The following is a 27,500-nucleotide window of genomic DNA, read 5'->3' on the forward strand; positions in this document are numbered from 1 at the left end:
AAACGGACAGAAGTCAAGGGAGAGAGAGAGAGAGGAGAAGAAGAAGAAGAAGAAGAAAGCACAGAGAGGAGACAGCAGAGCACGTCTGTTCCTGTAAGCATGAGTGCTGTCAACGAGAGGAACATGTGTGATCTGATCTCTCTCCTCTCCGCACTCCTTTCAGATGGGACAAGATCACAGTCATATGGCACCAGGTAATTCAGCTTCCTTCAACTGCTATCGATCATTATCAGGGAGCTCCCAGGCGTTGATCTCCCTGATAGAGAACCACCGAGAGAGAAACATTGTGTGTAGTGTGTGTCTGAATAAGTAAGTAAGTGTGTGAGAGGAGGTGAACTCAGAGTGAAATGCTTCTCTCCTGGAGTCACACTCCATGTGAGGTCTCCTGGGCTTCCTCTGGCAGACTGAAGAATGCGAAACATTTGGGGTTCTGCTGACGAATGTGGTCATGTAGGAGTAAGGTTTGAGTGAATGTGTTTGAGTGAATGTATGTATGTATGTATGTATGTATGTTTGAGTGAATGTATGTATGTACGTGTTTGTGTGTGTGTGTGGTGTGTTCTGGAACAGGGGTGAGATAGAGGGTGGGGGGTCACCTCTTGTCTGTGTTACCCAGGAAACTAAGAGCATGTTGATGTTTGGTCCCTGAGACACCCCCACTCGCCTGCCCCCTCTGGCTGTGGATGAACACATGGTGCTACACATGTGAGTTGTGAGCAGAGTCATTCTGCCCACACCCACTCCTCCCCCACGGGGATCTATGGAGGCCCCGCTTCGGCAGCGTTGCTAGTGGGGGGGAAAGACACTTCTTGTTCCCCTTACTGTTTACTGGCTCTTGCTAACATACATTTGTATCGCACAGTTATCAAGAGCGGTAGCCTATATCATGTGCTTTAGATGTGTGACAGCACAGCAGAATTTCATGGTATGGTTTGACATATTTCTGTTATGACGGGCATAGAGGACAGCTAAATAAGGGTGTGGTTTCAAGATGATTGCTAATTGAACGTTTGACCTCTTTTGAATGAAAATACTTTAATCTATCTGATCTAAACGGCATTATTAGGGGTCTGCTGGAGATGTTTTCTGTGTGTGTAAACGTTATGTTGCTATGAGAAAAGTCTCGGGGTGAGTCAGTAGTGAGAGGTGTGACGTCAGTTTCCATGTGGCGACCTGTATCTGTGCAACGGTCACATGAAGACCAGAGGCGCTCGCTGATACTGGGACAGAGGGGAAAACTGCCCACAACAGCAAACCTTCCACTAATGGGTGAAAAAAGAAACTTAGAGAAATATATATATATATATATATTTCTCTAAGTTTCTTTTTACAGAGAGAGAGAGAGAGGGGAAACAAAAAAGTGTAAAGCAGAAATGAATCATTTCTTGTGAGCAAGGTGAAAACCCATGTGTCTCACCCGGGAGTTCCCTTGGTATGTTCTTGCCTTATGGGTGCAGACCATATACATACAGGTCATACAGCGTATGTCAAGTATCTCCATATATTCACATGTAAACAGGAGAGATGATACATTGTGCTATAGGTGGGGGACTTCCCACAGTGGGCAATCAACAACCGAGCCTATTTACCATCAAAAACAAAATCACCAACCAAGCAACCTTTGTGGATAAAACGAAACATCACCAGCAGGGCAGCCTGTGTGAGCATTTCACTGGAGTTATCAACCGTGAACATGCTGATGTGACGGTGTGACATTCCTCAAATGTATACGAGAATAAATGAAGTTTGTTGTATAATGTGGTTGTGTATATATACTATATACTGTACATTCAGTTGTGTGAATGCATTAGAGGCCGCAGTAAGGCGGCCTGTATGAAATTAGAGGGCTAAAGCTAAAGCTAAAGAGGGATAAAGGCTGACAATTGGCTTGACATCAACCCTTCAGGGTCAGGTGAACTAGAAGAGAAACAGAGAAAGAGCACACTGTGTTGTGTTGTGTTGTGTTACATTACATTACATTACATTACATTACATTACATTTGGCTGACGCTTTTTTAGCCAAAGCGACTAACAACATGGTAAACAGTTTAAGTTTTAGAGCAATTCTCAACAATTTTAGGACAATTTAAAAAACATTAGAGTACAGTAAAAATAAGTGCATCAGTGAGTGCTGTTTTTAACAGTTACGTGTCAGTTTAAGACGGCTGGTGAGTGCTAGGATCAGCAAGACTTGTTGTAAGTGTTGCTATGAGAGGAGATGTTCTCTAAAGAGCTGGGTCTTCAAGAGTTTTTTGAAAATGGAGAGGGATGTCCCTGCCCTTGTAGGAACTGGCAGTGTGTTCCACCAACGAGGAACAACAGATGAGAAAAGTTTGGATTGGCCTGAGCGTACTGGTGGTAGAGCTAGACGCCGCTAGGTCTGAGGAGGAGAGCGGTCTGGAGGTAGCGTATGTCTGTATGAGGGCATTAAGTAGGGCATCAAGTAGGTGTGAGCAGAACCAGAGACTACTTTGTAGGCAAGCGTTAGAGCCTTGAATTTGATGCGGGCCACCATAGGTAGCCAGTGTAGCTGGATGAGCAGCGGGGTAACATGTGCCCTTTTGGGTTGGTTGTAGACCAGGCGCCTTGGCGTTCTGGATCATCTGAAGTGGTTTCACTGCGCAGGCTGGGAGACCTGTCAGGAGGGCATTGCAGTAGTCGAGTTGTGAGATGACTTTTGCCTGAACCAGAAGTTGGGTAGCATCTTGAGTCAAGTAAGTCCTGATTTTCTGTATGTTGTAGAGTGCGAAACGGCATGACCGGGCGACTGAGGCAACATGATCTGAGAAGTTTAGTTGGTTGTCGAGAACAACTCCTAGATTTCTTGCAGTCCTGGTAGGTGAAACAGACAGGGAGTCAAATTTGAGGTGTTGTGTTGTGTGGTGTGGTGTTGTGTTGTGTTGTGCTGTTTTGTACTGTGCTGTGTGGTGCAGTGTTATGCTGTGCGTCCATCTCTGGACACCTCTGTCATGGGTGCCTGACAGGCTGTGTCCATGATGGAGGCTGAACAGATAAAGAGGGACAAAGGCTGACCAGTTGGCAGACAGATGACCCTTGGCAGGACTGCTCCTCTATGTCCACCTCCCAGCTGTCACCTTTCACCTCAACTCTTTAGTGCTAGCAATCTCACACAGGCTTGTTATTTTCTAAGCCTTTTCACTTGTTTTGTTTTTCTTATTTTTGATTTGATTTGTCTTTCTATGAACTGCCTCTCTATCAATTTCAAAACTGTATTGACATTCATTCTAGGCGGCAGTGTAGTGGTGTGTGTGTGTGTGTAACAAAAAAGACAGTGAGAGAGAGAGAGAAAGAGAGAGATAGAGAGAGAGAGCCTGTTGGACTTCTTAAAGGGGGGCTTCTCCACGCTCCCCAGGGCCTTCTCAGCCCTCTGGTGGCCCAGCCAACCCCTCCTGATCTGGGCCAGAAGGCCTGGCCTGGTCTGGGCTGCTGGGGTCGGCTGTGGAAGAGCTAGCCAAGTGTTATATCCTTTGACATGAATCTCTGTATACAACAACCCATTTGTGTACATGGAAGCTTGTCTGTGTGTGTGTGTGTGTGTCTGTGTGTGTGCGAGAAAGAGTGAGAAAGCAAAAGAGAGAGTGAGAGAGATGAGAGACATGAGAAAGCCCTTTTCTGAACCATCCTATCGATCAAAAGAGAGAGAGAGAGAGAGAGAGAGAGAAAGGAAGAGAGAGCCAGAGAGAGAGGGAGATTTTCATCTAATTATGAGATATCACACTCACTAGGAGCTGAGATACTATGTGTATCTATAGTCCAAAAGAACAGGGTTAGGGGATTTAAGCGAGTTAAGTGATTGCGTTCGTAACACTCACCACTGGGCGTGTATGAGGCTGGTTTGACCTGGACAGATCACCACCATCAGCCACAGCATACCAAGGGAAGGGGCAAAGAGCAGCGGTCTCTGTGTGTGAGGAACAGCGACAGAAAAGGAGGATGGGTGAATAAATGAAGCCAAAACAGCCATACGGAAGACAGACCAAGAGTGACTGTGTGTGTGTGTGTGTGTGTCTGTCTGTCTCTGTGTGTGTGTGTGTGTGCGTGTGTGTGTGAGATCTATTGTGGGTTCATAAACAGTCGGATTATCGCTTGTGTCTTGTGTGTTTGCACGCGTCCACAAGCAGCAAAGTGTTAATTTCCATAATTGGACATGTTCCTTAGATAAGGACGATAACATGATTAAATCACTATCACTATTCAGCCACATCGCGCCACTTCACAGTTAACTTACAGACATGCCATTTCCTTGTCTCTTGTCCACCACCGTTTTAACACCCAGTTTTCTGAGTGTTAAAGATGTGCCCATACCTCTGCTTGCCTGACCAGTGCACGGCTGGCTTGCCAGTGCGTCCTGCATTCCATTGCACAGATCAAGACAAAGCTGAGGCCAGACATTGATGGGAAGACGAGCTTGGAGGCTTTTTTGACTCCCTGGAACACTCCCAGGGCACTAAGTGTCTCAAAGTTCACTCTACTCCCAGAGATCTGCAAGGAAGTGGAGGGAACAGAGAGGACCTGGCCAACGGAAAGGCCTGTCTACACAGGCAATGATGACAATATTGCTGGAAAAAAAACGCTAAATGATAGTTTTAAACATTATTGTGTTTAATAATGAGACGTTCACCACACCGCACACGATAGCATCAACAACACGTAAAATGATCCCGTCAAGGATCACTTTCAGAGTGTGTGATATTGTGAGAGGCTTTCCTTATCATTGGTCAGTATGGGTGGTCATATCACGATAGATATAGTTATAGTTGTAGTTGTCTTGTCCTGTCATTGTAGTTGTCTTGTATTGTTATCGGCGGACAGCGTGGAACAGGGGTGTCAAACTCATAATAGGCAGTGTGCTGGATTTTTTGGAACAACACTTCCTGGAGGCTGTCACAGTCATGGTCATTATCATTTTTCTGCATGGGTATCAGAGTGTTGTTTGGTGATACTCCTTATGAGCAAACAAGTACACATTATGTACTGTTGCCATATACTGCTCTTTCTCTCTTGAAATGCCATACTTCCATTTCAGTTTTTTATAGAGATATTATCATAGAAGAAATATTTCTTATTAAACATTGTTGAAATCAACTGGATGTGAATATCTTTTTTTCTAATTTTCCCTTCCTACCCAAAACATCGGGGGGCATGATCCTATGGCCTTATGTTGGACACCCCTGGTGTGGACTTTCATATCATTATAGTTGTCTTTATCTTTGGCAGCTTGGACGTTCATATCATTATAGTTATCCCTAGTTATCGTTGGTTGTGGTTGTTGTTATTATTATTGTTGCAGTTTATCTTAATAGTTGTCATTAGCAAAGTGGCCTTAACATCATATCCTAACTGCACGCGGTGCGAGCAAATGTTAGCGACAAAATCAATTTGATTACGTTTGATAACGTTTTGAGCTGAACTTCTGTCGGGTGCTAGCCAGACCTTCATAAATGTACAATTGGGAGTGGGTCTGGAAAAGGTTCATTGACTTCAACAAGGTTCCCGACTTCCAGCAGTGAAATTAAACTTAAATTGGTGCATTAAACTCTTACCAAATTGAAATACAAGTCCATGCCGGACTAGCGATTGCATTTGCATGCCCGTGTTTTAGGGACATTGGAAATGGGCTTCAATGGCGTCTTGGTCAGACTGACCTGCAGAGCGAATCCCAAATTTGCTGAAAGGTCTGTGGGTATTCCCAGGCTAGTCGGACGCCCCCTATGTATTTTTTTTCTGTCACTCACATTGCTCTGTTAACGAGAAATAGGACAAATATGACTGTTTAAAGGGACACCAGGCAAGCCTGATGCTTTTTCTCTACGAAACTCCCCCTCGCTCGGTCTGAAGCTCTTTTCCTTTTCTTTGCATCTTCCGTCAAGGGTTTTCGCTGCTTCTTCGCCGGCTCTGTCATTATACACACGTTTGCAACAATCGCTAGCGTTTCGTTAGCCTGCCTCTGTGCTGTGGATGCAGGATGGAAACTGAAACTGCTTCGGTCGCCGGGTACGATACACTGAACTTGCAAGCGGGATATTCTTCCTACAGGCAGTAGGGGCGGGTGAGAGAGTCTTCATTCGCCCTGTAATGAGTCATTTAACCACATACTGACTTACGAAGATGAGTAATTAACACGAAAACGTTGCCTGGTGTCCCTTTAATGAATGTGGACAGAGGGCAGTCAGTGCTCGTCAGTTGCAGTTGCTGCAGTTAGGACACGCTGTAAGAAGAGAGGCCTTCACTCCCACTCTGTCTCTCTGCAGGGGGAGTCTAGTGAACATGTTACAGGAGAGAATGAGGGCTGTAATGAAGATGAGGTGGAGTCGACAGGATGAAGGGAGGATGGGAGCAAGGGTCAACAAAGATAGATGGAATTGGGAAGCACAACACACACAAACATACACAGACACACACATAAACACACGCACACACACACACGCACGCACACACACACACACACACACACACGCACACGCACACAATAGGGAGCAAGGTTTTTGTACGTCTTAATAGTTGACAGAAGTTGTGAGTGCACAGACACTCCATCTTGCTCTGCTCTAGATTTGCTCAAGATTGACTCAGTAAGGTCTGTTCTTGCAGACACACGAGGGCACACCCATTAGGAGCTCTCTGGAAGCTGTGATGACCATTAGACACACACCGGAAAACATACAGCCCAGTCTGAATCACAGTGAAGAACTATTGAATTGACACAGATGGGGATGATTTCACTATGACCTCAGTGCTATGGGCCTGTTGAAAAGATGCAAACCATTTGTGCTATCTATGTAAAAATGATAGGCCCATAACAGTGATATCAAACCAAGACATACAAATGACTTCTGTAGATGATTGATGTGCAGAAAGACAGAGAAAGTTTGTGTGTGTGTGTGTGTGTGTGTGTGTGTTTGTTTGTGTTGTCAAACAAAGTTTTTTGGTTTTTAAAGAGAGCTAGATTAAAATGTCTTACTGCTACTGCATGTTCTTTGGATGCAGTAGAACGGTGGCTAACGTGTTTACTCAATGAGAAAAGTCTCAAAAAGACTTAAGGGAATTAATAAGTTCATTTTCAGACGTATGTAGGAAGTTTTCGTTTTGGAGAACAGAGAGATCCTGTGCTCTCAAATGTGTTAAACCACTTCTAAAAAAAACAAAAACACGGTGCATGGTGCGTGGCCACATCTTTTGGCATTAGAAAAACAAAGCCCAACAACCATATAGCATGCAGCATTTTGTTGAACTGTTTAAGTGGTTTCATGACTAACCGATGGCTCGTGTAGAAAAAAAAACATTTGAGGATCAGGTTTTGTAAATACATTTTGGGAGTAAGAGAAATTGTCAGGGCAAAGACACCTTACACGATTTAATGACACGATGGAAACAAATCCGAGAGATAATTAATGGACAAAAAGTAAAGTATACTGTACCAAATGTAAAAAGAGAAGCCCTAATACCACTGTCCAACTTCAGAAGCCGACCTGAACACTTGCTTTCACATAACTAACAGTCTCTCAATGTTATGCATGTCACCTTTGCTATGTAAAGCAGGTGTAACCCAGTTGATTATGAACACAGGTGCAGCTGTTCAGTTTTTTTTTACGGACTGAGCAAACACTGTAACATAATGTAGAAACTTAGCAGAGAGGGTTCAGCTGTGATCTGCTGATCTGAGCTCTAGCTCTTCTCTCACTTGAATTTCCCCTTAGGAACCAATAAACTATGAGCTATGAAAAAAAGATGCAAAACAGTAGCGTGTAACTGATACAACCACCTCGTCAAAAAAAGAAGAAAGTACTGGTAAATAAAATGGTGTGTTGATGTTGACTCATGGCTTCACCCATCAGCTGGACAAAGGCAACCTTTCATCTGCAGCAGGTTGAGTAAGCATGCGCCCACATAGCCAAATTCACACTGCATGGCTAGAGGTTACACAGCGTGTGCAGCAAGGGTACATGATGGTGTGTGTGTGTGTGAGAGAGAGAGAGGGTATGGTGTGTGTATAGCCTGGCGTGTTATGGTGCGTGTAGCCTGGAACAAGACCCAACTCTTAACACTCTTGCCGTTTGTCTTCTCTTGTGCTCCTCAGAGACTGATCCATTTTCCTCAAGCTGCCTTTAGAAGAAGAGGAAGAAGAAGAAGCCCACACACGTGACTACTGCTTCTATGACCATCCACCATCATGAATAACAGCATGGACAAGTACCACGTTTCCTCGCACCTCAGGCAAAGACGACGGGTCTGCCACGGGACGCCACCGAGCCAATCGTCACTCTGACCAGGTCTGGACAGAAGAAGAGACACAGTTGTTCATAGCAACTTGGAAGAGAAATCAAATAAAAATAATTAACAAACAAAAAAAACACAACAACATTCATTCAAATCAACCTCCGGGAGTCCTAGCGCTCCTCGGCGACAGGAATATGGATGGCGGTGCCAACGTGTCGTGTTGGAGTCAAACCGAAGTGGATGCCCTGAAGCGGTATGAGCACCAGACCTACGCCATCATCTACTCCATAATCCTGCTGCCGGGGCTGATCGGCAACGTGCTGGCGCTCTGGGTCTTCCACATGTACGTCAAGGAGACCAAGAAGGCGGTCATCTTTATGATCAACTTGGCAGTGGCAGACCTGCTGCAGGTGCTTTCGCTGCCGCTGCGCATCTACTACTACCTGAACGACAGCTGGCCGTTTGGCCGCGGCCTCTGCATGTTCTGCTTCTACCTGAAGTACGTCAACATGTACGCCAGCATCTTCTTCCTGGTCTGCATCAGCGTGCGCCGGTGCATGATGGTCCTGCATCCGCTCCAGTACACCTCGTGCCGCCGCCGGCTGGACCGGAGCCTGTGCGCCGCCGGTTGGCTCTTCGTGTGCTTCTGCTGCCTGCCGTTCCCTCTGCTGCGCCTCGGGGGGGACGTGGGCGACCAGGCGGACAAGTGCTTCGCCGAGCTGCCGCTGGTGCCGATGTCGGCGGTGGCGGGGCTGTCGCTGATGGTGGGCGCCGAGCTGCTGGGCTTCCTGGTGCCGCTCGCCGTGGTGGGCACGTGCACGCTGCTGACGGCGGGGAACCTGCGGGAGGACGGCGGGCGGCGGCGCGTGCCGCAGGACGGCGGCGAGAAGCGCCGGGCGCTGCGCATGGTGCTGAGCTGCGCCGGCGTCTTCCTGCTCTGCTTCCTGCCCTACCACGTCACCTTCCCGCTGCACTACGTGGCCAAGGCGCGCTGGGACTCGGTCAGCTGCGGGTTCCGCGCCACCGTCATGCGCTGTCACCCCGTCACACTCTGCCTGGCCAGCCTCAACTGCTGCCTGGACCCCGTCATGTACTACTTCACCACCGAGGAGTTCCGCCGCCGGCTGTCGCGCCCTGAGCTCACAGAGAGCCTGCAGCTCCAGCGACGGCTCTCCTGCATCACTACCGAGGACAAGGCCCTCACCTCCGAACCACTCTGACCGACAACAGGCCGTGGGGTTGCAACACCACCGCAATCAACGGTCTGACCTCTGAACTAAGCCTCTGAACAACTGAGCAACATGGAGTTGCAGAGCTCAGTAACAGTTGTTACAAGTTCAAAAGGAAGGATGGCACCCAGGCAAACATTAGGCCTTTAAGCTCTAGCCTTGACCTTTAACCTCCAGTGAGCCATGGAGTTGTAACACCACCATGGTCAAGGGTCCTGGCTTCCTGTCAAGGCCTCTGGGTGTCAAAGGTGTCAAAGACGCCGAAAAAACAATCATGTTATAACTCCACAGGAAGAATGGCACCCAGGCAAACTTTCAGCCCTTCAGTCTGGCAGGAGATGCTAAGATTTTGCTCCATAGTGTATCACCTGAGCCATAAAGCATGACGGAGCTCACCTCTGGGCCCTGATGTCAGGGCTTTAGGAGGAGCTGAGGAATGCCCCCATCAGCGCAAGTGGGTATTGATGGTGGAATGGTAGAGTGGTGCTTAAGAAGCAGGGCGAGAGAGGCCCCACGCGATGTTGCGTGGGAGGATGTGGTGATGGGGGAAGGGTGGACTGAAGTAACACTCTTTGCAGAGAAAGGTTATCAGAGGACAGACTCACGCAAGGGGAGATCTGAGAAAGGAACCGAAGAATGACATGACCAAAGAAACTCTGGTCTGCGGAACGTCGACAGTAGTGGAGAAAACAAGAATGCCTTTACTGCTAAACACTGTGAAAAGTCTTCACAGTGCTATTGGAGACATTTTGAAAATGTGAGTGCGGCGAGCGATTAGTGCCACAGTAGAAGCACCTGAATTAAATTAATTCAATATACTGTGATAGAACACAGAGCCACTGTGGAGGAGCAAAGAGGACCAAAGCAGGTTGTGTGGATGAGAATGTTGCTTTTGCAGTGCGTGTGTTTGTGCGTGAACTCCCTACAGTGGGGAAGTTGAGGAGCGGTACACAAAAATCAGGAAATGTTGAGTTCAGTTTAGTCTTTCCAAGAACACGTGCACATGTGACAGGACCAAATATACCGAAACTAATTTTATCAAGAAGTCAATGACCAAAGAGTCAGGGAAAAAACTATCACATGCAGTATGTGTGTGTGTGTGTGTGTGTGTGTGTGTGTGTGTGTGTGTGTCTGTCTGTGTGTGTGTGTGTGTGTGTGTGTGTGTGATGAGTCAATTAATAGTGCTGTATGCTATTGGCCATAATGAAGGCACATTAAATCATCTATTTTTCTACATTGTACTAGGAACTGACTGTCATTTGTTCTGTCTAGTGTTGGATTCTGTTAGAAAATGGAGAAGTCACCCTGACTGCTAACACCTCCGGCTTCCATTACTTACTCAAATCAATGATTTATATACAGTAATTTCCTGTGTATTACCCACATTCTGTATAAGTCGCAGGACAGTGTTTTATGCAAGTTAAAAGAAACAAAACCATATTAATGCCATATTAACTGCTCTCATGTATTAACCTCGTAGCTGAAGAAATTTTGAAATCAAGCCGCGGCTAATAGTTGGGAAATTACGGTAATGTTTATTTTTAAAACATACATACAATCTGAGGATTATATGCACAAAGAATAATAGCAAAAATTATGAGGTCAATTTGGATTTGTTGTTAACTTCGGTAGTAGTATCAACAAAAAACCTTTGTTTTTTACACAGAGAGAGGAGAGCCTCACGTGATATCCTGTGTCAGTCTGTGTGAGGAAAGTGGGGTAGGCAGGTGTTGCAATCTCCAGCTAGCAAGGCGCAGGCATCGGCAGCGTTAGTTAGGCTATGCGGGGGAGAGTGAGGCGAAGTGAAGCGCTCTAGTTTCAACTGAAGCACAAGTTCCACTGAGACGGTGGGTGGTGGGTGGTTGGGGTGATATACTAAATAGGTTAAAGGACACACGCAGATATAAAGAGAAGCAAGCAGAAACTGCCCCATATACATGATACTCTCTCTCTCTTTCTCTGTAGTACAAATGACTGCACATTCTAACAGGAAGTGGAAAGCCACTTCATGTTCTAGCAGGCCGTTGGCAAAACCAGCAACTGTTTATCTTCCCATTTGTAGACTGGGCATCATGGGACTGTACCTGTTGTGTACAGAAGTAGGAAATTACTAATCAAGGTTACAGGTTTAAACACACACGTTCTCTCTCTCTCTCTCTCACACACACACACACATACACACACACATACAATTCCATTAAGGTCAAAAAAGTATCCATGTAAATCATTTTCAGAAATGAACGAGAACATAAAGTAGGCTACTGGATACTCAGTGATTGCATTTTGTTGTGCAAAGCTGTTACACAAGTCTACACAGGAAACAGCACCAGAATAGGAGATTTCCTATTCTTTACCCAGTGCAGGTGCAACAGAAATGACTAAACCAACCATTTTAAAATGCAATGACAAGACAAACACCAATGATTTACTGTACTTTGACTAAGACCATGTTTCTCAACACCAAGACCTGTTCAGACTGTAGCCATCCCATATTTAACAGTAATATGAGCAAGAAGAGCCTTCCTTCAGCTTTAACTCTACTCTTAAAGCAGCAATATAGCGTTTTCTAATGAGGAGACACAGCGCTCCAAAAATCTGCCATAGAAACACATGGGGTTAGTTTGTAACGACGATATGGCAGTTGTCTACACATATCCCGCCCCTTCCGTGGCCAAAAGTCGACGTGTGAATCGTATAATCATGTGTGTTGTGTGAATACATCGTACCAATCATGCCTGGAGTGAGGTTGGTGTCTTGAAGCCTTGCGCATGCGCAGCTCTGTCCGAAATAGATGCCCAATAAGTGCCCAAAGTGCATTGCAATATGGCCACCGCGTGGAGGGACTTGCTGAAAGGACTTTGCTGAAATCTATTCTCTTGCTTTAAGGGTATAGTCATCGTTATTGTTCACTCCTGTGGAAATTCATATTTGGCCACAAACATATACTGTAGCACACACAAACAAGACTACGCAGCAAGTTGGTAAGTGCATTCAGCTAAGACCCTAAGTCACTTTGGATAAAAGTGTCTGCTAAATGAATACAAATATCACCATCCTTACTTATGCTGCAAACTTAACCTACATTGGGTATTCTAACTAAGCCTGCTTAGCTTCAGTAATTCAGCAAAGTCAGGTGGCTAAAAACAAAAGGTGAAAGGCATATATGATTCTAAGTGTCTCACTGAATTGCATTATTTATGCACACTCAATTCAAAATGAGAAATTCTTGAATTGTGTGCATGTGTGCGTGTTTGTGTGTGTGTGTGTGTGTGTGTGTGTGCGTGCATGTGCTTGTGGGTGTGCCTGTGTGTGTGTGCATGTGCATGCATGCGTACATATGTCTACTGTGTGTGTATGTGTCATAAGTATGATTACTGTGAATGTACGTGTGCGTGTGAATATCTGCTTATGCACATGTGTGCATATGGAATGGGTTAACATGACCCCTGAAGGCAAACATACGCAAAAAATTGGTCATCCTAGGCTCTACGGTTCTCAAGATATTCACAGAAAACTCTGTTGGTGTACGGTCACTAAATGTACACATAAATTAATTTATTGTATGGCTCCCATGAACGAAAGTCCACGAAACTTGGAAAGCATTCAGTCATAATGATCCTACACTTTCAATTTCTTGCAGTTTTGACCATGTCAGCCAGAGATATTGTGATTACAACACCTACTTTTTCGTTTTTAACTAGGTGGCGCTATACATGAAATGAGTGGTTATGGAATAAATTGACATGGCCCCTTAAGATCAACATACAAAAAAAAGGTGGTCCTCCTAAACCCTATGGTTCTCGAGATATTCACAGAAAATGTCCGCCCTACCCTTCTTTCGGGGATCCAATCCAGCGGGGGGGCTACAGATCAAAACGAAAAACAATGGTTCCATGCTATCCTTGTGGGGTTACATGCCCACCTAGTTTCGTACACCCCGGCCTTTCAGTGTCCCGGGAATCCTTGACAGAAAATTGGCCATGCGAAAAAGAAAAAAAAATCTGTCTAAACCTATATGACCGCCGCTTCGCTGCGCGGCCTTAAACCTAATTTTAAAAATGTCTGTCCCCTGATTCTTTTGCTATGTATAAGCCACTGGGGCCCCTGAGCACAGACATGAAAAGGTCCCACCTCTGCAAGAAAAAATGTAAAAATAACCCCTTAATGATGACTTTTGGCGAGTTTTGTGGAAAGATTGAGACTTACAAATACATAACCATCAACAGATTTAAGGCATCTTGCTGTGAAAAAAATGCCAAATACAAAGCATGATTATCACACATAGTGTGACCTGTGTTATTTGACTGAGGGGCCCCATTCAGATATCAGGGGTGAATAACATAACCCATCGTATTGAGGGGCCCTATTAAGTCATAATCACATAACATTACCCGTGTTATTTGACTAAGGGGCCCTATTCAGATATCAGGGGTGGTAAACATAGTGACTTCACGTAAAGTGTGTGTGTGTGTTACAACAAAAAAACATTTTTCCCAGTGAAAACATCTTCACTCACGTCACTTCATGTGGAAACTAGATGTACCGCATAGCGGTACAAAATATGACCGCCGCTCAGTCCTGTACATCCATTCCGCGAAAATAAATCACACTTCAATTTGTCTCCATCTTTTACTCCATCCCCCACTCTTGAAACTTTTGTGTATGCTTGTTTGGCATGCCTGAGTGTGTGTGTGCGGCTGCACAGAAAGTAGCCTACTGGTGCTGAAAAGGTGAATAGATTGTAGAATAGCCAAAGAAGATGTAGCATTGTTATAAAACCTTTAAAATCTCACAAGTACAAGTAGGGCAGTTCATCACAGTTCATCCATTGCAACTGGATTGATGAAAGGTCACTTACACCTGTAGGCTACATTGTATTTGGGAAAAGCAAAAGGTATCAGCATAATGTTATTTATTTATTTATTTATTTTTATGTATTTATAAACAAAAACATCTCTGTCAGTTCCATGCCGTTTTCAACAGCTATCAAAACAAAGGTCATTTTGGATGGATGGATTTTTGTGAATATTTCTTCTTCTACATAAGATTTTAGTCATCTTTAGTTCATGTAATACTTTATTGTCAATGCACAAATTAAGTAACAGTAGTCTGAAACGTTATTGTTAATGCACAAATTAAGTAACAGTAGTCTGAAACGAAATGCTGTTTTACATCTAACCAGTGGTGCAAATAACTGACATGTCCAAATGGGCCTTGATGAAATGCGTCGCTAGACTGTTCATACACATTTTAACGGGCCAAAGTTGAAGAGCTTTTGTCCGTTATTGTTCGTAAGCAAATATAGGCTGATTCATGTTCCCTTGCATTGTGTAACTGAGGTCCATGGCTAGTCTGGCTTTCATCAGACCAAGCTCAATCTTTTAAGAAATCAAAAATAAATAGCGGGCAGATCAGGCTGGGTTCACCCAGCCTAGTCCATAGGCACCCGATATTGTTTAATTTTCGATTGAGATATACACGCTCTGGCTATTCTAAATGCAAAATGCATTAGGGAGTTATGACAAAACTGTAACTAACAAACTAGATCCTAATAGAAAGCGGTTAGCTTCCCTAAGCTACAGGTAGGATTATAAGGTAGGCCTATTTACAACATAAATTGTCAAGGCTATGCTGGCTGACACAAATAAAATCTCCTTTGGAAACCAATGGCTTACTTAACTTACAGTATCAAGCGGACTTAAACTGCCATATCGTGGCGAAAAGTTGTAATAACATTCACGCAGTTCCATGAGTCAAGGAAAGCGAATGAAGTAGCCACTTCTAAATGGGACCCACTACACAGTAGCTTAAGGTGTGTTGCTAAAGCAGCCATAATGAAATGAAGGTGTCATTGTTTGGATACTTCACACACACGTGCTTTTTAATTTCACAGACTACAACTACCAAGCTGGAATCAAAGCACATCGATTCCCCTCTCACACCCTGCACGCGACTTAAAAACAAAATAAACAGGCGCCTCAGTCTCACGATGTATAGGCAAAACTGTATCAGACCGGTGTAGCGTTGGTAAATCTTCCATTGCACAGAATGATTTTGTAGCACGCGTGCAATAAATGACAGTCGAAAGATACAAACAGTGCTGCTATCAATTTGCTTGGTATAACCGCATTTTAGTTTTCTACAAATGCAATCAATCAAATGGGCCTCCATCACTCAACCAACGCTAACGGTAACATTACCTAGGTCCTTATTGATATTACAAGATTAACGTACCTGCAGTAAAAACCAAGCATGTCCGATAAACATCCTCACTTCATCCTCACTTACACTTCATGTGAACATCGTCCTGTCCTTATTAGATGTTCGCTGCGGTAAATTACAGTCCTTGTAGGAAGTGTCCATTATTTTTTCAACCCACTTTTAACTTCCAAAAAAATTACGTCTCACTGCAACGATGCGCCATCTAGTGGACAAACGACTACTTATCGCCAATACTGAAAATGCAGCCATGATGATGATGATGAATATTTTGGCTTTCTTTTGATCCTATTGAATTTGTAATTATGTATCGGCCGTTCTAATACCGATAGTATGTGGGTGCCTGTGTGTGTGCATGTTTATATGTGTGCACCGCCATTTACAGGCCAATGAGTGTACAGTCACTAAATGTACACATAACCTAATTTTTAGCCCCCCATGGATGAAATTCTACTTTAAACTTGGCATACCCCCAGACCCCCAGAGAATGCCAGGTCAATCATACATATAAAATTTGGTGCAGTTCTGAACATCTTAACTGAAGATAGGGCGATTAAAGCAGAATAATATTGCATTTTCATTTTTGACCGGGGGCAAATCACAAATGAGTGATTATGAGCCAGGTTGATGTGGGCCCTTGAGACCAACATACCATAAAAGATTCACAGAGAACTGTGTCTGCCCTACCCTCCTTTCGGGGGTCCAGTCCAGCGGGGGCTGCAGATCAAAACTAAAAACGATGGTTCCATGCTATCCATGTGGGGTTACATGCCCACCAAGTTTTTGTGTACCCGGTCTTTCAGTGTCCGGGAATCCTTGTTGGTGTATCGTCACTAAATGTACACATAAATGATTTTTATGTAAGGCCCCCATGAACGAAAGTACACAAAACTTGGCATGCATTCAGAGGGTGTCATAATGATCCTACACTTTTAATTTCGTGCAGTTTTGACCTTGTCAGCCAGAGATATTGAGATGAAAACACCTAATTTTTTTGCTTTTAATTTTTAACTAGGTGGCGCTATACATGAAATAAGTGGTAATGGGATGGGTTGACATGCCCCTTAAGACCAACATACAAAAAAAGGTGGACCTCCTAGGCCCCACGGTTCTCGAGATATTCACAGAAAACTGTCTCCCGCCACCTACAGGCCAGTTGGTGTATAGTAACATAAATTAATTTATTGTGTGGCCCCCCATGAACGGAATTCCACAAAACTTGGCGTGCATACAGAGGGTGTCATAATGATCCTACACTTCCAATTTCGTGCAGTTTGACTATGTTAGGTCACAGATACCTTCAATTACACCACCTCATTTTACTTTTTGTGTTTAACTAGGTGGCGCTATACATGAAATGAGTGGTTATGGAATGGGTTGACATGGCCCCTTGAGATCAACATACAAAAAAAAAATGGTCCTCCTAAACCCTACGGTTTTGAGATATTCACAGAAAACTGTGTCTGCCCTACCCTCCTTCGGGGGTCCAATTCAGCGGGGGCTACAGATCAAAACGAAAAACGATGGTTCCATGCTATCCATGTGGGGTTACATGTCCACCAAGTTTCGTGTACCCCGGTCTTTCAGTGTCCCGGGAATCATTGACGGAAATTTGGACATGCGAAAAAGAAAAAAAAATAATAAAATAAATAAATAAAAATAAAATAAAATCTGACTAAACCTATATGACCATATATATAATCATAATAATAAGTGGGAAACTGGGGGAAGATTTTGCTACCCGAGTTGCCCAGTTGTGGGCTCATCATCACTTTTGTCGTCACGTTGTACTTCATTTGTAGTCCATGTGGACTTTCATGTCCAACAATTTTCATGTGAACTTGGGAATTTGCCGTTTGTCACTTGAAAGCTGCATATCCTTCTTTCAGAAGCATCTTACACCATATCTTTGAGCAAATACAGTTGTTTATTTAAGATTAGTAAGCGTATGTTTTAACCTTTGTTGTGTCATCTATGCTTTTGACACATTCCGACGGCAAAGCACATGAACACTCGCAGTGGGAAAAACCACGCAATCACGGGGCGGCCCCTGATATTCCCAGGTGGCATGAACGGACCATTACACTCAACGATCTGGTTGACGGGAGCGCGACGCGACTCCAATACAACTTCCATGATTTCCGTCCGACTTTGGAAATTTAGTCGCCGACTGTGAAATCACACGAAAATCATACAATGTAAGGCCGGCTTAAGTGGTATTCCTCTTAATAGGAGCCCTATGGCTTTATTCACCCTGCAAAGCCACGTGGCTCTTCTATTAAGAGATTTATCACTTCCTCAGTTAACATGGCTTATCACTTAGAATGGAATGCTCAAAAATGCTAAAAATGAACCCGAAATGGTCAGAAGGGTTTAAGGATCATGACACATGCCCAAAATGTACAATCCTTACTCTATAGAACCAAGATCTTAGCATATGTGGCGAAATTCTGAGATATGGCCATAGACTTCAATGGAACAATGGTCGCTGCTTCTGCATAAAGGGGGGTTTTGATCTATGTTCTTGGAATTATCCTTCAGGTCTTAAGCAGGTTATGTTCGAGATATCACATCAGAACAAAAAGATACTATCTATTATCCAAACAGTTTTTTTTTCTCCCTTTTAACTGAAACTTTCTTCCTGTGGACATTGGGATTGGGATTAACACTGATTTAAATGGCATAAGAAAAAAATCTAACCCATTAATTGAATCAAACCCAACTGTGCAACAGATCTAATCATCCATTAATGATAGGGCAGTTGTCCATCTAAGTGTGTCCAGCTAATCAAACGTGTCATTGAGGACTTCCATCCTGTCTGGAGGATGAATACATGCATGAGGCAAGACTGAGAATACTGCATTCAAGCCAAGACACACAAGCCCTATGACTCACCGCAGATAAGTAGTTCAGGAGCAATCGGTTTCTTAAACACGCATACAAAACAGTTAGACTCGCCCACCAGCTTTTTTTTAACATGTGAAAATTCTCTTTGCGAGGGAAATGATAACAGGGGCACTTCCGAGCGAGAGAGAGAGAGAGAGAGAGAGAGAGAGAGAGAGAGAGAGAGAGAGAGAGAGAGAGAGAGAGAGAGAGAGAGAATCATGACACGCCACTGCTTACATAAAGAAATTCATCTTTATTTTAACCACAACACAAAAAAAAAGAAGGGAAAAAAAAAACAACAGATCTTACAAAGTGAAATTTTGTCAGTTGGGTTCACAGACCTCCCATCATCATCTTTAAAATGCTGAGGGCTATGCAGAGCGTAAGCGAATAAAAAACACAGTGACTTTCATCCCTTCATCCGCCCCACTCTGTATTACGCCTCCTGATTGTCCTGCTGGGAACACAGTCGTAACAACACCTCTCTCCACACACCTCAAAATTTACTTCATCCCAAAATGGAGGAGATTTGACAACAAGACTCAGAGAAAGCTAAAGTAACAGCAAAAAACACAATTGGCGCCTGTCTTGGTTACACAAGGGGTAGAAAAAAAAAAAAAAAAAAAACTCATACACACAATAAATGACAACAGCAGTTAACATCTAAAACACAGCTGTATCTACAGCAGTTAGAGGCCTTTCGTCACAGAAACCTGCTTGCATCAACCCAAATGTGGCATACCACAGGCTCCCTGGACAAGCCTCCTACTTTCTTTCTTTGTGCAAACTACAGATAAAGGCCCTGACAGAAACTTTGTAACTTCAGTTCCTACCACAGCTCCAGATCCCTTTACCCAAATTGTGACCTACCACCTAAAAACGTTAACAGGGGAATTTCACTAGTGGAACATTTGCTAATCTTCCAATTAATTGGTTGGTGGGTTTAGCTTCACCGTCCTTCATTATAATTTAACTCATCGAGTTTGGTTTAACTTTGGTCCACGTGAGGAGACTTGCTGCATCCTTTAGCTGAAGGGTGAGCAACAAGGAGGGGAATCCCAAGCGTGCTTATGCACAGCGCCCAGAGGTACTGCAGATACACAGTCCTCTGTGTTTGTGTGTTTGTGTGTGTGGGTGTGTTTCTGCCATCTTTGAGAATCTTAGCCCAGTGGTGTTCGGTAGAACCCCATTCATGCAGAACGATTTGAAGACCAAGGCGGGGTAGATGGCCCGCCAAGTCTACAAAGCTTCTAGAAGCAGCTGCCTGGGTCGGTCTACTGGGGCGGCCTACATCAGTCAAATGCCACGGTTTACATACAGATGCTCATCTCCTACCAATCAGACATGGCAAAGTAATTCTGCTTGACCTACTTCCTGCTCACCAAATTGGGCCCCAATTTTCTCAGTCGTGTTATAATAAATGTCTGTACATGCGGTTAGCTGCACAGCTCCAGCATAACAGTATAGATACTATCCCATGGGAACAATACTTTACATCTCAGGGCTCCCCCCCCCACACCAACAATTTCCCATTGTGATGCGGGGAGCACCTCAGTGCACTACCTCACATTGGCCACTAGAGGGTGCTGGTGGACACAGCCTTGGCGGCCTTCTTGTGCTGGTCAGCGTTGCTCACAACGCATAAATGAGTCGCTCCTCTCTCTAAACAAGTCTAAAAAAAAAACAAGCACTACCTAACACAAGCGCTAACACGCACGGCATGCACTGTTGTCAAGTAAAGGAGAAATGTTAAGGACTGTCATCTTGGAAACATACACAAAAAACAAAATGAACAACAAAACAAGAGCAACAAGTGATAATCACAAACATGAGCGGACTTAAATACATATATCATAAAGGGAAAAAGTATTCTCCTCCAACAAAGCGACAGTGCTATCCCAATAGGGTTAGTAGAATACACACACAGTTTTACTTATTTTACTTTGTTTTAAATAAAGATGCTCTTGCGGTGATGGTATACACAGAGCTATATGCACAGAGTTTGAGATCAGCAGCAAAAGTTAGGGGTTAGTTCTAAGGGGCTTAAAGCGAAAGCAGGGTCATTTAGTTACATACAGTAGCAACTGGGGAGTAAAGAGGGAAGTGATCAACTATGGGGCTGTTTTTTTTAAATATATATTGTCGCTTTTGTTGGCGTCATTAAATAGACACTTCTCACTACTATGCAAAAACGGCGAATAGGAGAGAGAGTCAAGAGGATTTGCAGTTTGCTGTATGTACACAAAAATGAGAACAAAGAGTGAGCTGACCGATTCTGGCCAGAGGCAGCAGCCACACTCCTCATCCCAGCCACCCCTCACCCCCCCCCAGCCACCCCTCCCATCCCCAGCCCCCACCCCTTTCCCAAACACCAGGGCCACTGAGAGGGGTGGGGGGGGGGTGAGGGGTAATTGCAGTCACCCCTCCCCTCCTCCACTACCCCCTCCTGCAGGCGTGTCCACCGCTTCAGTCATGGCAGATCTTGGTGACGGTCACAAACTTGTTCTCAAAGTGGCGAATTGTGCGACAGTTCTCCACCGACCGTTTCTGGATGCCTGCAAGAGCAACACACACACACACGAGAAATGCTGAGCAACTGCCAACCATACAACTCCACGGGCACTGATTAACAAATACCATTAATTAATTAACAAATTACCATAATTAACAAATCTGCATCTCTTTCTGCATTTCTATGTAGAATGCGTGTGAAAAAGTGATGACCCAAGACTATGGTCTGTTAGTCAACTGTTGCCAACTGAATTCAACCACACGTCTTGCACACATGCGGTGGTATGGTGTATTAGCTTTCATGTGTGTGTTCTAATGATTGCTGTTGGAACTGAGTGGACAGTTTTGCAACAGCATGTGGTAAATATGGACAGATAACAGATTTTGCAATAGCAACTGTTAAAAATTAAAAGATATCTTCCACTAGTGCTGCGGTTAAAGGGGTGGTTCAGGATTTTGGACATAGGACCTCATTTCCAAGTTAGCAAGTGTGATTTTTATCAGTGGACACCGTTTTCAACACGCTTCATCCAGTCCTTCTAGTTCGCAGAGTTCGCAGGTGCTAGGCTAGCGTAAGTCATCAGTATGTGTTAGCCTGCCACTAAAAACAGTCTTACCCACTCCACAGTACACCCGAGGCAAATAAATTATAATCGCCAAGGGTTATGGGTGGCTGAATTTGAGCGTGAGAAGGACAACGCTTGCATGTTGCGTTGTGCGACTGATCATAAGATTGCCGGTTACAGAAAACAGCTTCCTTGTTTGTTGTCCACACAGATAAGCTCTGATGTGGTGATGGAGGAAGATAACTTCAGGTTGATGACACAGCTCAAAATGATCTGCGTGCGATTCTACATGACGCATGTCTGCTTTCGTCTCCCTGGTGACAGGAAGAGCGCGGGCTTACCGTAGATCTCAGAGCGGCGCTGCATGCGGTAGGTCTCCTTGCCGTCGCACAGGCGGTAGATGTAGACACCCAGGTCAGTGAGGTCATCGATGCGCTCCGTCACCACCAGGTCCTCGTGCACCAGGTAGGTCTTGTAGGAGCCGGCCTGCACAACACACCACAAAAAAACCCATCACTTGACACTCAAGACTCTTTAGACTGCTCAACACAAAACAAAACAAGCACAGTCAGGTGACTGTGCGGAGCATACCCTCACCCCGGTCATCCAATGTCATAGAGCTAAAGTGAAACTAAATTCCAGCATCTGCATTCTGAACTGGATCCGGATGGTCATGTAGGAGGACCGACATATGATGACCCTCTGCCTTGTATAAAAATTTAAAGTAGATCAGACCAGTTAAGGTCTACGAGCAGACATAAGCGCACACACACACACACACACACACACACAGATGGATCCAATAAATCCTTCAAGCCCCCTACTAGAGGGAAAGGGCAATGACATCACAGAGACTTTTCAACATGTAGCAGATACTCTTAAAGGGAAACTTGGCAGGATTTCCCCCTCTGCTGGAGAAATTGTGCATTATGCCATTTCAAACTGTGGGAAAAGGTAACGATAAAGCACATGGATTTGTTTACAAGCTAGCTTAACGGTTAGCATAAGTTTGGCAGAACTATGTGGATGTTACAAGGTAAGAAACACGATTTAAAACGAGTTTCTTGTTTCTCACTTTACTTTCCGGGACGGTAGTCTCAATGTTGCAAGGTTGGTTTTCTGCCTGGGGACGCTAGGCGCAGCGGGGAAAGTCACCATTTTCACCGGAACAGGTCATTTAACCATCCAAATTATTTTCAAACGGGTTTATTACATTGAAATAGTTGCCAAGTTCCCCTTTAAGGCTGTGCTCCTCTAGAACCTCCGAGACAGACCCCCATCAGCTTCTGTGCCAGCAACATTGCTCAGTAATGTCAGCCAGTACACTAGAACAGCACACATAAGATGGCAACGGGACATTAGCACGGAAGCACATTAGCAGGGAAGAGTGATGAGTACAATGCTTCAATCAATGCTACTTTTCAAACATTTTTACTAATGCTCCTTCATGTTTTTATTTACTGTTATTCTTTGCGTTTGCTTATGTAAACCACATTGAATTACCCCTGTGTACGAAATGTGCTCTATAAATAAACTTGCCTTGCCTTCAAGCATGGAGTCTTTAACTTCATACTCTACTACCAGCTGATACTCAATGAAAGTTCACAAAACAAACAAACAAAGAATAAATAAAACTGAACAAACCCTTTCTGAAAAGAATCCAGTGTCATTTATTATCACACCGTGGCATTAATGAAGCTTTACTTCTTGTGTGTGCATGCATAGATTTGACATACTAAACTTTGTGGTAATATGCTATTAAAGGGGAAATCCAGCTGCACTCTGGGGGCATGAACATGGGGGCTCAGGAACATGCCCCCAGAGTGTAGCGCTGTAGCTGCCTGGCTACTTTAGCTGTTGGTGCAGCAACTCGAGCTAGGTACAACTTATTTTTTTCGTACCGACAGTACTCGGTAACCTAGAGAAACGGAGATCCATGTGAAAAATCGCCGGATGTCCCCTTTAAGGCTGCTAGTACACAATATTCTCTCATCAAGGGGCATAAATGTAGTCATCCCTGGGTTTAGTTTCTTTCAGGCGTCTGTCAGGGCAGCTGTGCCACTCACCATCAGCTGCATGAAGAGGTCCAGGAGATCCTGAGGCGGCATGACGACGGAGGTGTTGAGCGGGATGATGTAACAGGTGCGCAGGGTCAGATCCAGGTACGCTGTCAGCTTCTGCTCAAAGAGAACCAACACCTCATCATCCAGGCTCACTCCTCTCCCACAAACAAATCAAATCTTATCGCTATGCTATTTACTTATAGAACCAACACCTCATCATCCAGGCTCACTCCTCTCCCACAAACAAATCAACTCTTATCGCTATGCTATTTACTTATGGATAAATAGATAGATAGTTAGTTAGATAGATAGATAGATACTTTATTGATCCCCAAGGGGAAATTCAAGGGAGAATACTTGATAAAACAGGAGCATCAGTGACTCCATTTTATTTCTAGGCTGCATCATGAGATGAGCGCAGATGCAAAACAAAACTGATCACACTGTCTGTACACACTGATTCAGATCTGACACCGGAACAAAACACACAGGCATTTACAGGGAAGGTGCAATAAGTGAATTACCATTAGGGTGTGGTGAGGAGTAAAGACAATATTGTGGCGTCAGCTACAGTTTGTAGGAGTGCAGACAGACACTTCAATTTGCAGGGCACACTGCAGAAGCCTTGTGCACAAAACTGCAGGCAAGTCAGCAGTGCGTGGTGGTGGAGAAGGCAAACCATAAACAATTCTTCCAGTTCACACCACCATTTGAACACCCACGGCAACATTCCTCCTGGGGCCATTTTATATCTCTTAAAACGACAGCAGACTTTGGGTAACAGCTTAGAGGGAAAAAAAAAAACTGATAAGCTGTCTTTCAGGGCCACCACCGTATGATATATTCAAATACTGCTAACTATAATTACTAAAGTTAACTATCAATTCTGTCCTCAACCCTCTCCTCTGCCACCCACACACATACAAAAGTTGTGTTTGCTGACACTGGAATTTGCAATTCCGGTTTGTCAGTTAGATTGCACAATGCTCCATTTGGCCTACTTTGAACACACTGGTCCCTAGTTGGCCTTGTTCTTTTCTTGAGGTTCCCCCTTACCCGCTGGAAGTCATGCAGGATGTAAGCTGGGTCCCCATCGCTGAAGTGGGGTGTGGGGACATTGATGATGGCCACGTTATCACGGATCTCCACCTCCTCATCAATGCGGGGCAGGTAGTAGGGCTCACGGATGTCTTCGTTGTCCATCTCGGTGAAGTGCATGGCTCCATGGTACAGCTTCTGGCCATTGAGATAGGGAAGGTGGGCACAGTTAGGCCAGATATACATATTTAACTTTTTTTTTTCAAACACCTTTAAATGACTAGAAGAAAAAGTGACAAAGGAAGGCCAGAACTGATTAGCTGAAAAAGTTTGTAATAAATCATACCTTAATACTCTGTTATACACAGGCTGGAGACAGGCTGATTAAAGTGAATTTTGAGAAATGCAACTAAGGAATAACGAATGGTCCAGCTAAATAAAACTGAGGGGGCTTATACATGTTTAGTAGCGGAAATAAAAGTGCATCTTTCCGCGTCATTACCTTTGGGGTAAAGTAACGGTACACACAGGCTCCACCAACGATGAGACCGGTCAGGATGAACGCAAGACCGAGCAGGGTGAGTAGGCAGCGGCCTGTGGAGCTCTCATGACGGTACACCGAAGCAGTCTCTGGATCCTTTCCGGGGACAATAAAAAAAAAAGGGGAAGGGTTGGAATTAGGGAAATTTGGCCACCCACAAACAAGGAACAATGAACAGAATACGAAAATGAACTAGATCAAAATAGAACTACTGCAATACGTCATCCTGGAAAGTTCGGTAAACAAATTATATTATTTGTCTATTAAACAACTATCTAACAAAACCAATAATGCAGTGAGCATAAGTTGTAAATAGATACCACACATAAGTCTATCAGCCTAGCATGGCATTCATAGAATGGTTAATGTAACGTTAAACGTTAACTTACATCCTAGCTCAAGCTATGAGTTAATCACCCCATCCATATATATATATATATACGTCGACGCCAGAATTGTGAAATCTTAGAATTCATTTAGCTAGTTTTGTGCAAACAAACGTTAGCATACCAATTTTACTTTGTGTCTAATGCGCTTACATGATGTTACATAAACTAGGGAGATTTAGCTGCGGATCATGTGGCTGGCTACAATCCTAAGGGCCTTCAGCTAATGTTAGCTGGCTAGTCGGCTAACTTCACGACATTAGCATTGGCCAGAGCATGCATGCAGGGCTAACTGGCCAGCAACGGGCTACTTCACTTTAGACACGGACAAAAACCATGCAATACTTACTTTGTCGTTGACAAGGACATCCTTTCCCAGCGCCTTCTGCGCCAAAGCTGAGTTAAAGGCGATCTTCACCATGTTTCACCAGTGATAAAAATGTAGCTCGCTAAAATTTCCAAAACAAATGCCTGTCCTTCCAGCTGTAAGTTGACTGGAGGATGAGTGACGCACTTTGTTTGGTATCCGACATGGACCGCGCTGGATTTCCTGTCACGTGACTTCAGATAGGCGTGCGGCGAAGCAGGTGTAGCCCGGAGAGAGCCGAAAATAAACATCCAACGGTATGTTTTTGTAGGTTAATGTCAACAGATTTGCCTACTTTATATTCCTGGCGATGAACATCGTGTAGGCCTACTCCTAAATGCAATGCGTAAATTAAGGCATGCAAAACGTGTAGTCCTCGTACAAAAGATGGGGATTATTTTAAAATAATGACAAGTGCCTGGAAGATTGACAAAGACTACAACTGATTTCAAATAGCCTACAATGGGTTAATGGATAAATGCGACGCAAATATTATAAATTCATGAATGAATTTGGCGCCGCTGTGTGGCTACAATGAATACAACAAGGCTGCTATGAACTCTGAACTTTCTTAAGTATCGAAAAAGATATCAGATACATTTTACAGTCTTACATAGCCCCAAAACTAAACAAATGGTAACACCACTCTGGGAGAAATGTCCAGCCAAAGCTTCAGTAACGCCAGCCTTTCCCAAAACGCCCTCGGCAGTTTGCTTCAACTTCAGCAGGAAAACTTGGGACCCTATAATACACTGTATTGGCTTCCATATGTTGCCTCTCATTAAAGTCAGTGCACACTGCCTCTCTCTCTCTCTCTCTCTCTCTCTCTCTCTCTCTCTCTCTCTCTCTCTCTCTCTCTCTCTCTCTCTCTCTCTCACACACACACATACAGAGTTGTCACCCCCCCCTCCCTCCCTTTCTTTTCAGCAGCAGATCTGTGAAGGCAGGCCCCTGTGGAAATAGCCCTACCACACTGGGAGTTTTTGCGGCCGTCACCAAGCCAACTCTGTGGTGAAATGAGACCGAACATGATGAAGATTTTCCCCTTTTTAAATCTGATTGAGTGCCTCTCTGTTCCCAGAATAATGTAAAGGGATCTGCTGGCCTCCACTCCCCTCCGTTTCCTGTGGGAGCTGCGCCGAGGGAAGGCTGTGCCCATAAAACAGTCCTAAACTCTTAGACATTGATATGAAGTTACTGCTAGGTTCAAGGTGGTCTGCTGGTTTGACTTCACTGACTCCACCGAAGGTAAATAAACAACTTGCCTAGTGCCTCGCCGTTTTATTTCATTTTTTTCCCTTTCAGTTCCAAAAAAGAAACCTGGTGGGATGGCTATGTTCCAGAACCTTCTACTGTACATTCACCATCCCATCTTTTCACACAGTCGCCCCTTTTGGCTTTGACGTTTCCTAAGTTTAACAGGCAAATTGTTACCGGTAATCACTCCTGGCTTGTAAAT

General features: G+C 44.3%; 2 protein-coding genes across 2 annotated transcripts; one reads left to right on the plus strand and one right to left on the minus strand.

Annotated features, from left to right (window-relative positions):
* The first annotated feature begins 28 nt into the window (after positions 1–28).
* gpr174 (G protein-coupled receptor 174) lies at positions 29–10,667 on the plus strand. Its single transcript, XM_048231735.1, has 2 exons — positions 29–194; positions 8,096–10,667. Exon 2 carries the CDS (start codon positions 8,430–8,432, stop codon positions 9,453–9,455), a length of 1,026 nt encoding a protein of 341 aa, XP_048087692.1. The 5' UTR covers positions 29–194; positions 8,096–8,429; the 3' UTR covers positions 9,456–10,667.
* Positions 10,668–20,930: 10,263 nt separating this feature from the next.
* LOC125285961 (integral membrane protein 2A-like) lies at positions 20,931–26,213 on the minus strand. Its single transcript, XM_048230581.1, has 6 exons — positions 26,024–26,213; positions 25,250–25,384; positions 24,766–24,945; positions 23,713–23,823; positions 21,988–22,132; positions 20,931–21,124 (listed from the first exon to the last, which is right to left on the minus strand). Exons 1-6 carry the CDS (start codon positions 26,093–26,095, stop codon positions 21,036–21,038), a joined length of 732 nt encoding a protein of 243 aa, XP_048086538.1. The 5' UTR covers positions 26,096–26,213; the 3' UTR covers positions 20,931–21,035.
* Positions 26,214–27,500: the final 1,287 nt, after the last annotated feature.

Source organism: Alosa alosa, chromosome 21 (genome assembly GCF_017589495.1).
Source record: "Alosa alosa isolate M-15738 ecotype Scorff River chromosome 21, AALO_Geno_1.1, whole genome shotgun sequence".
In the NCBI taxonomy this organism is placed as follows: Eukaryota; Metazoa; Chordata; class Actinopteri; order Clupeiformes; family Clupeidae; genus Alosa; species Alosa alosa.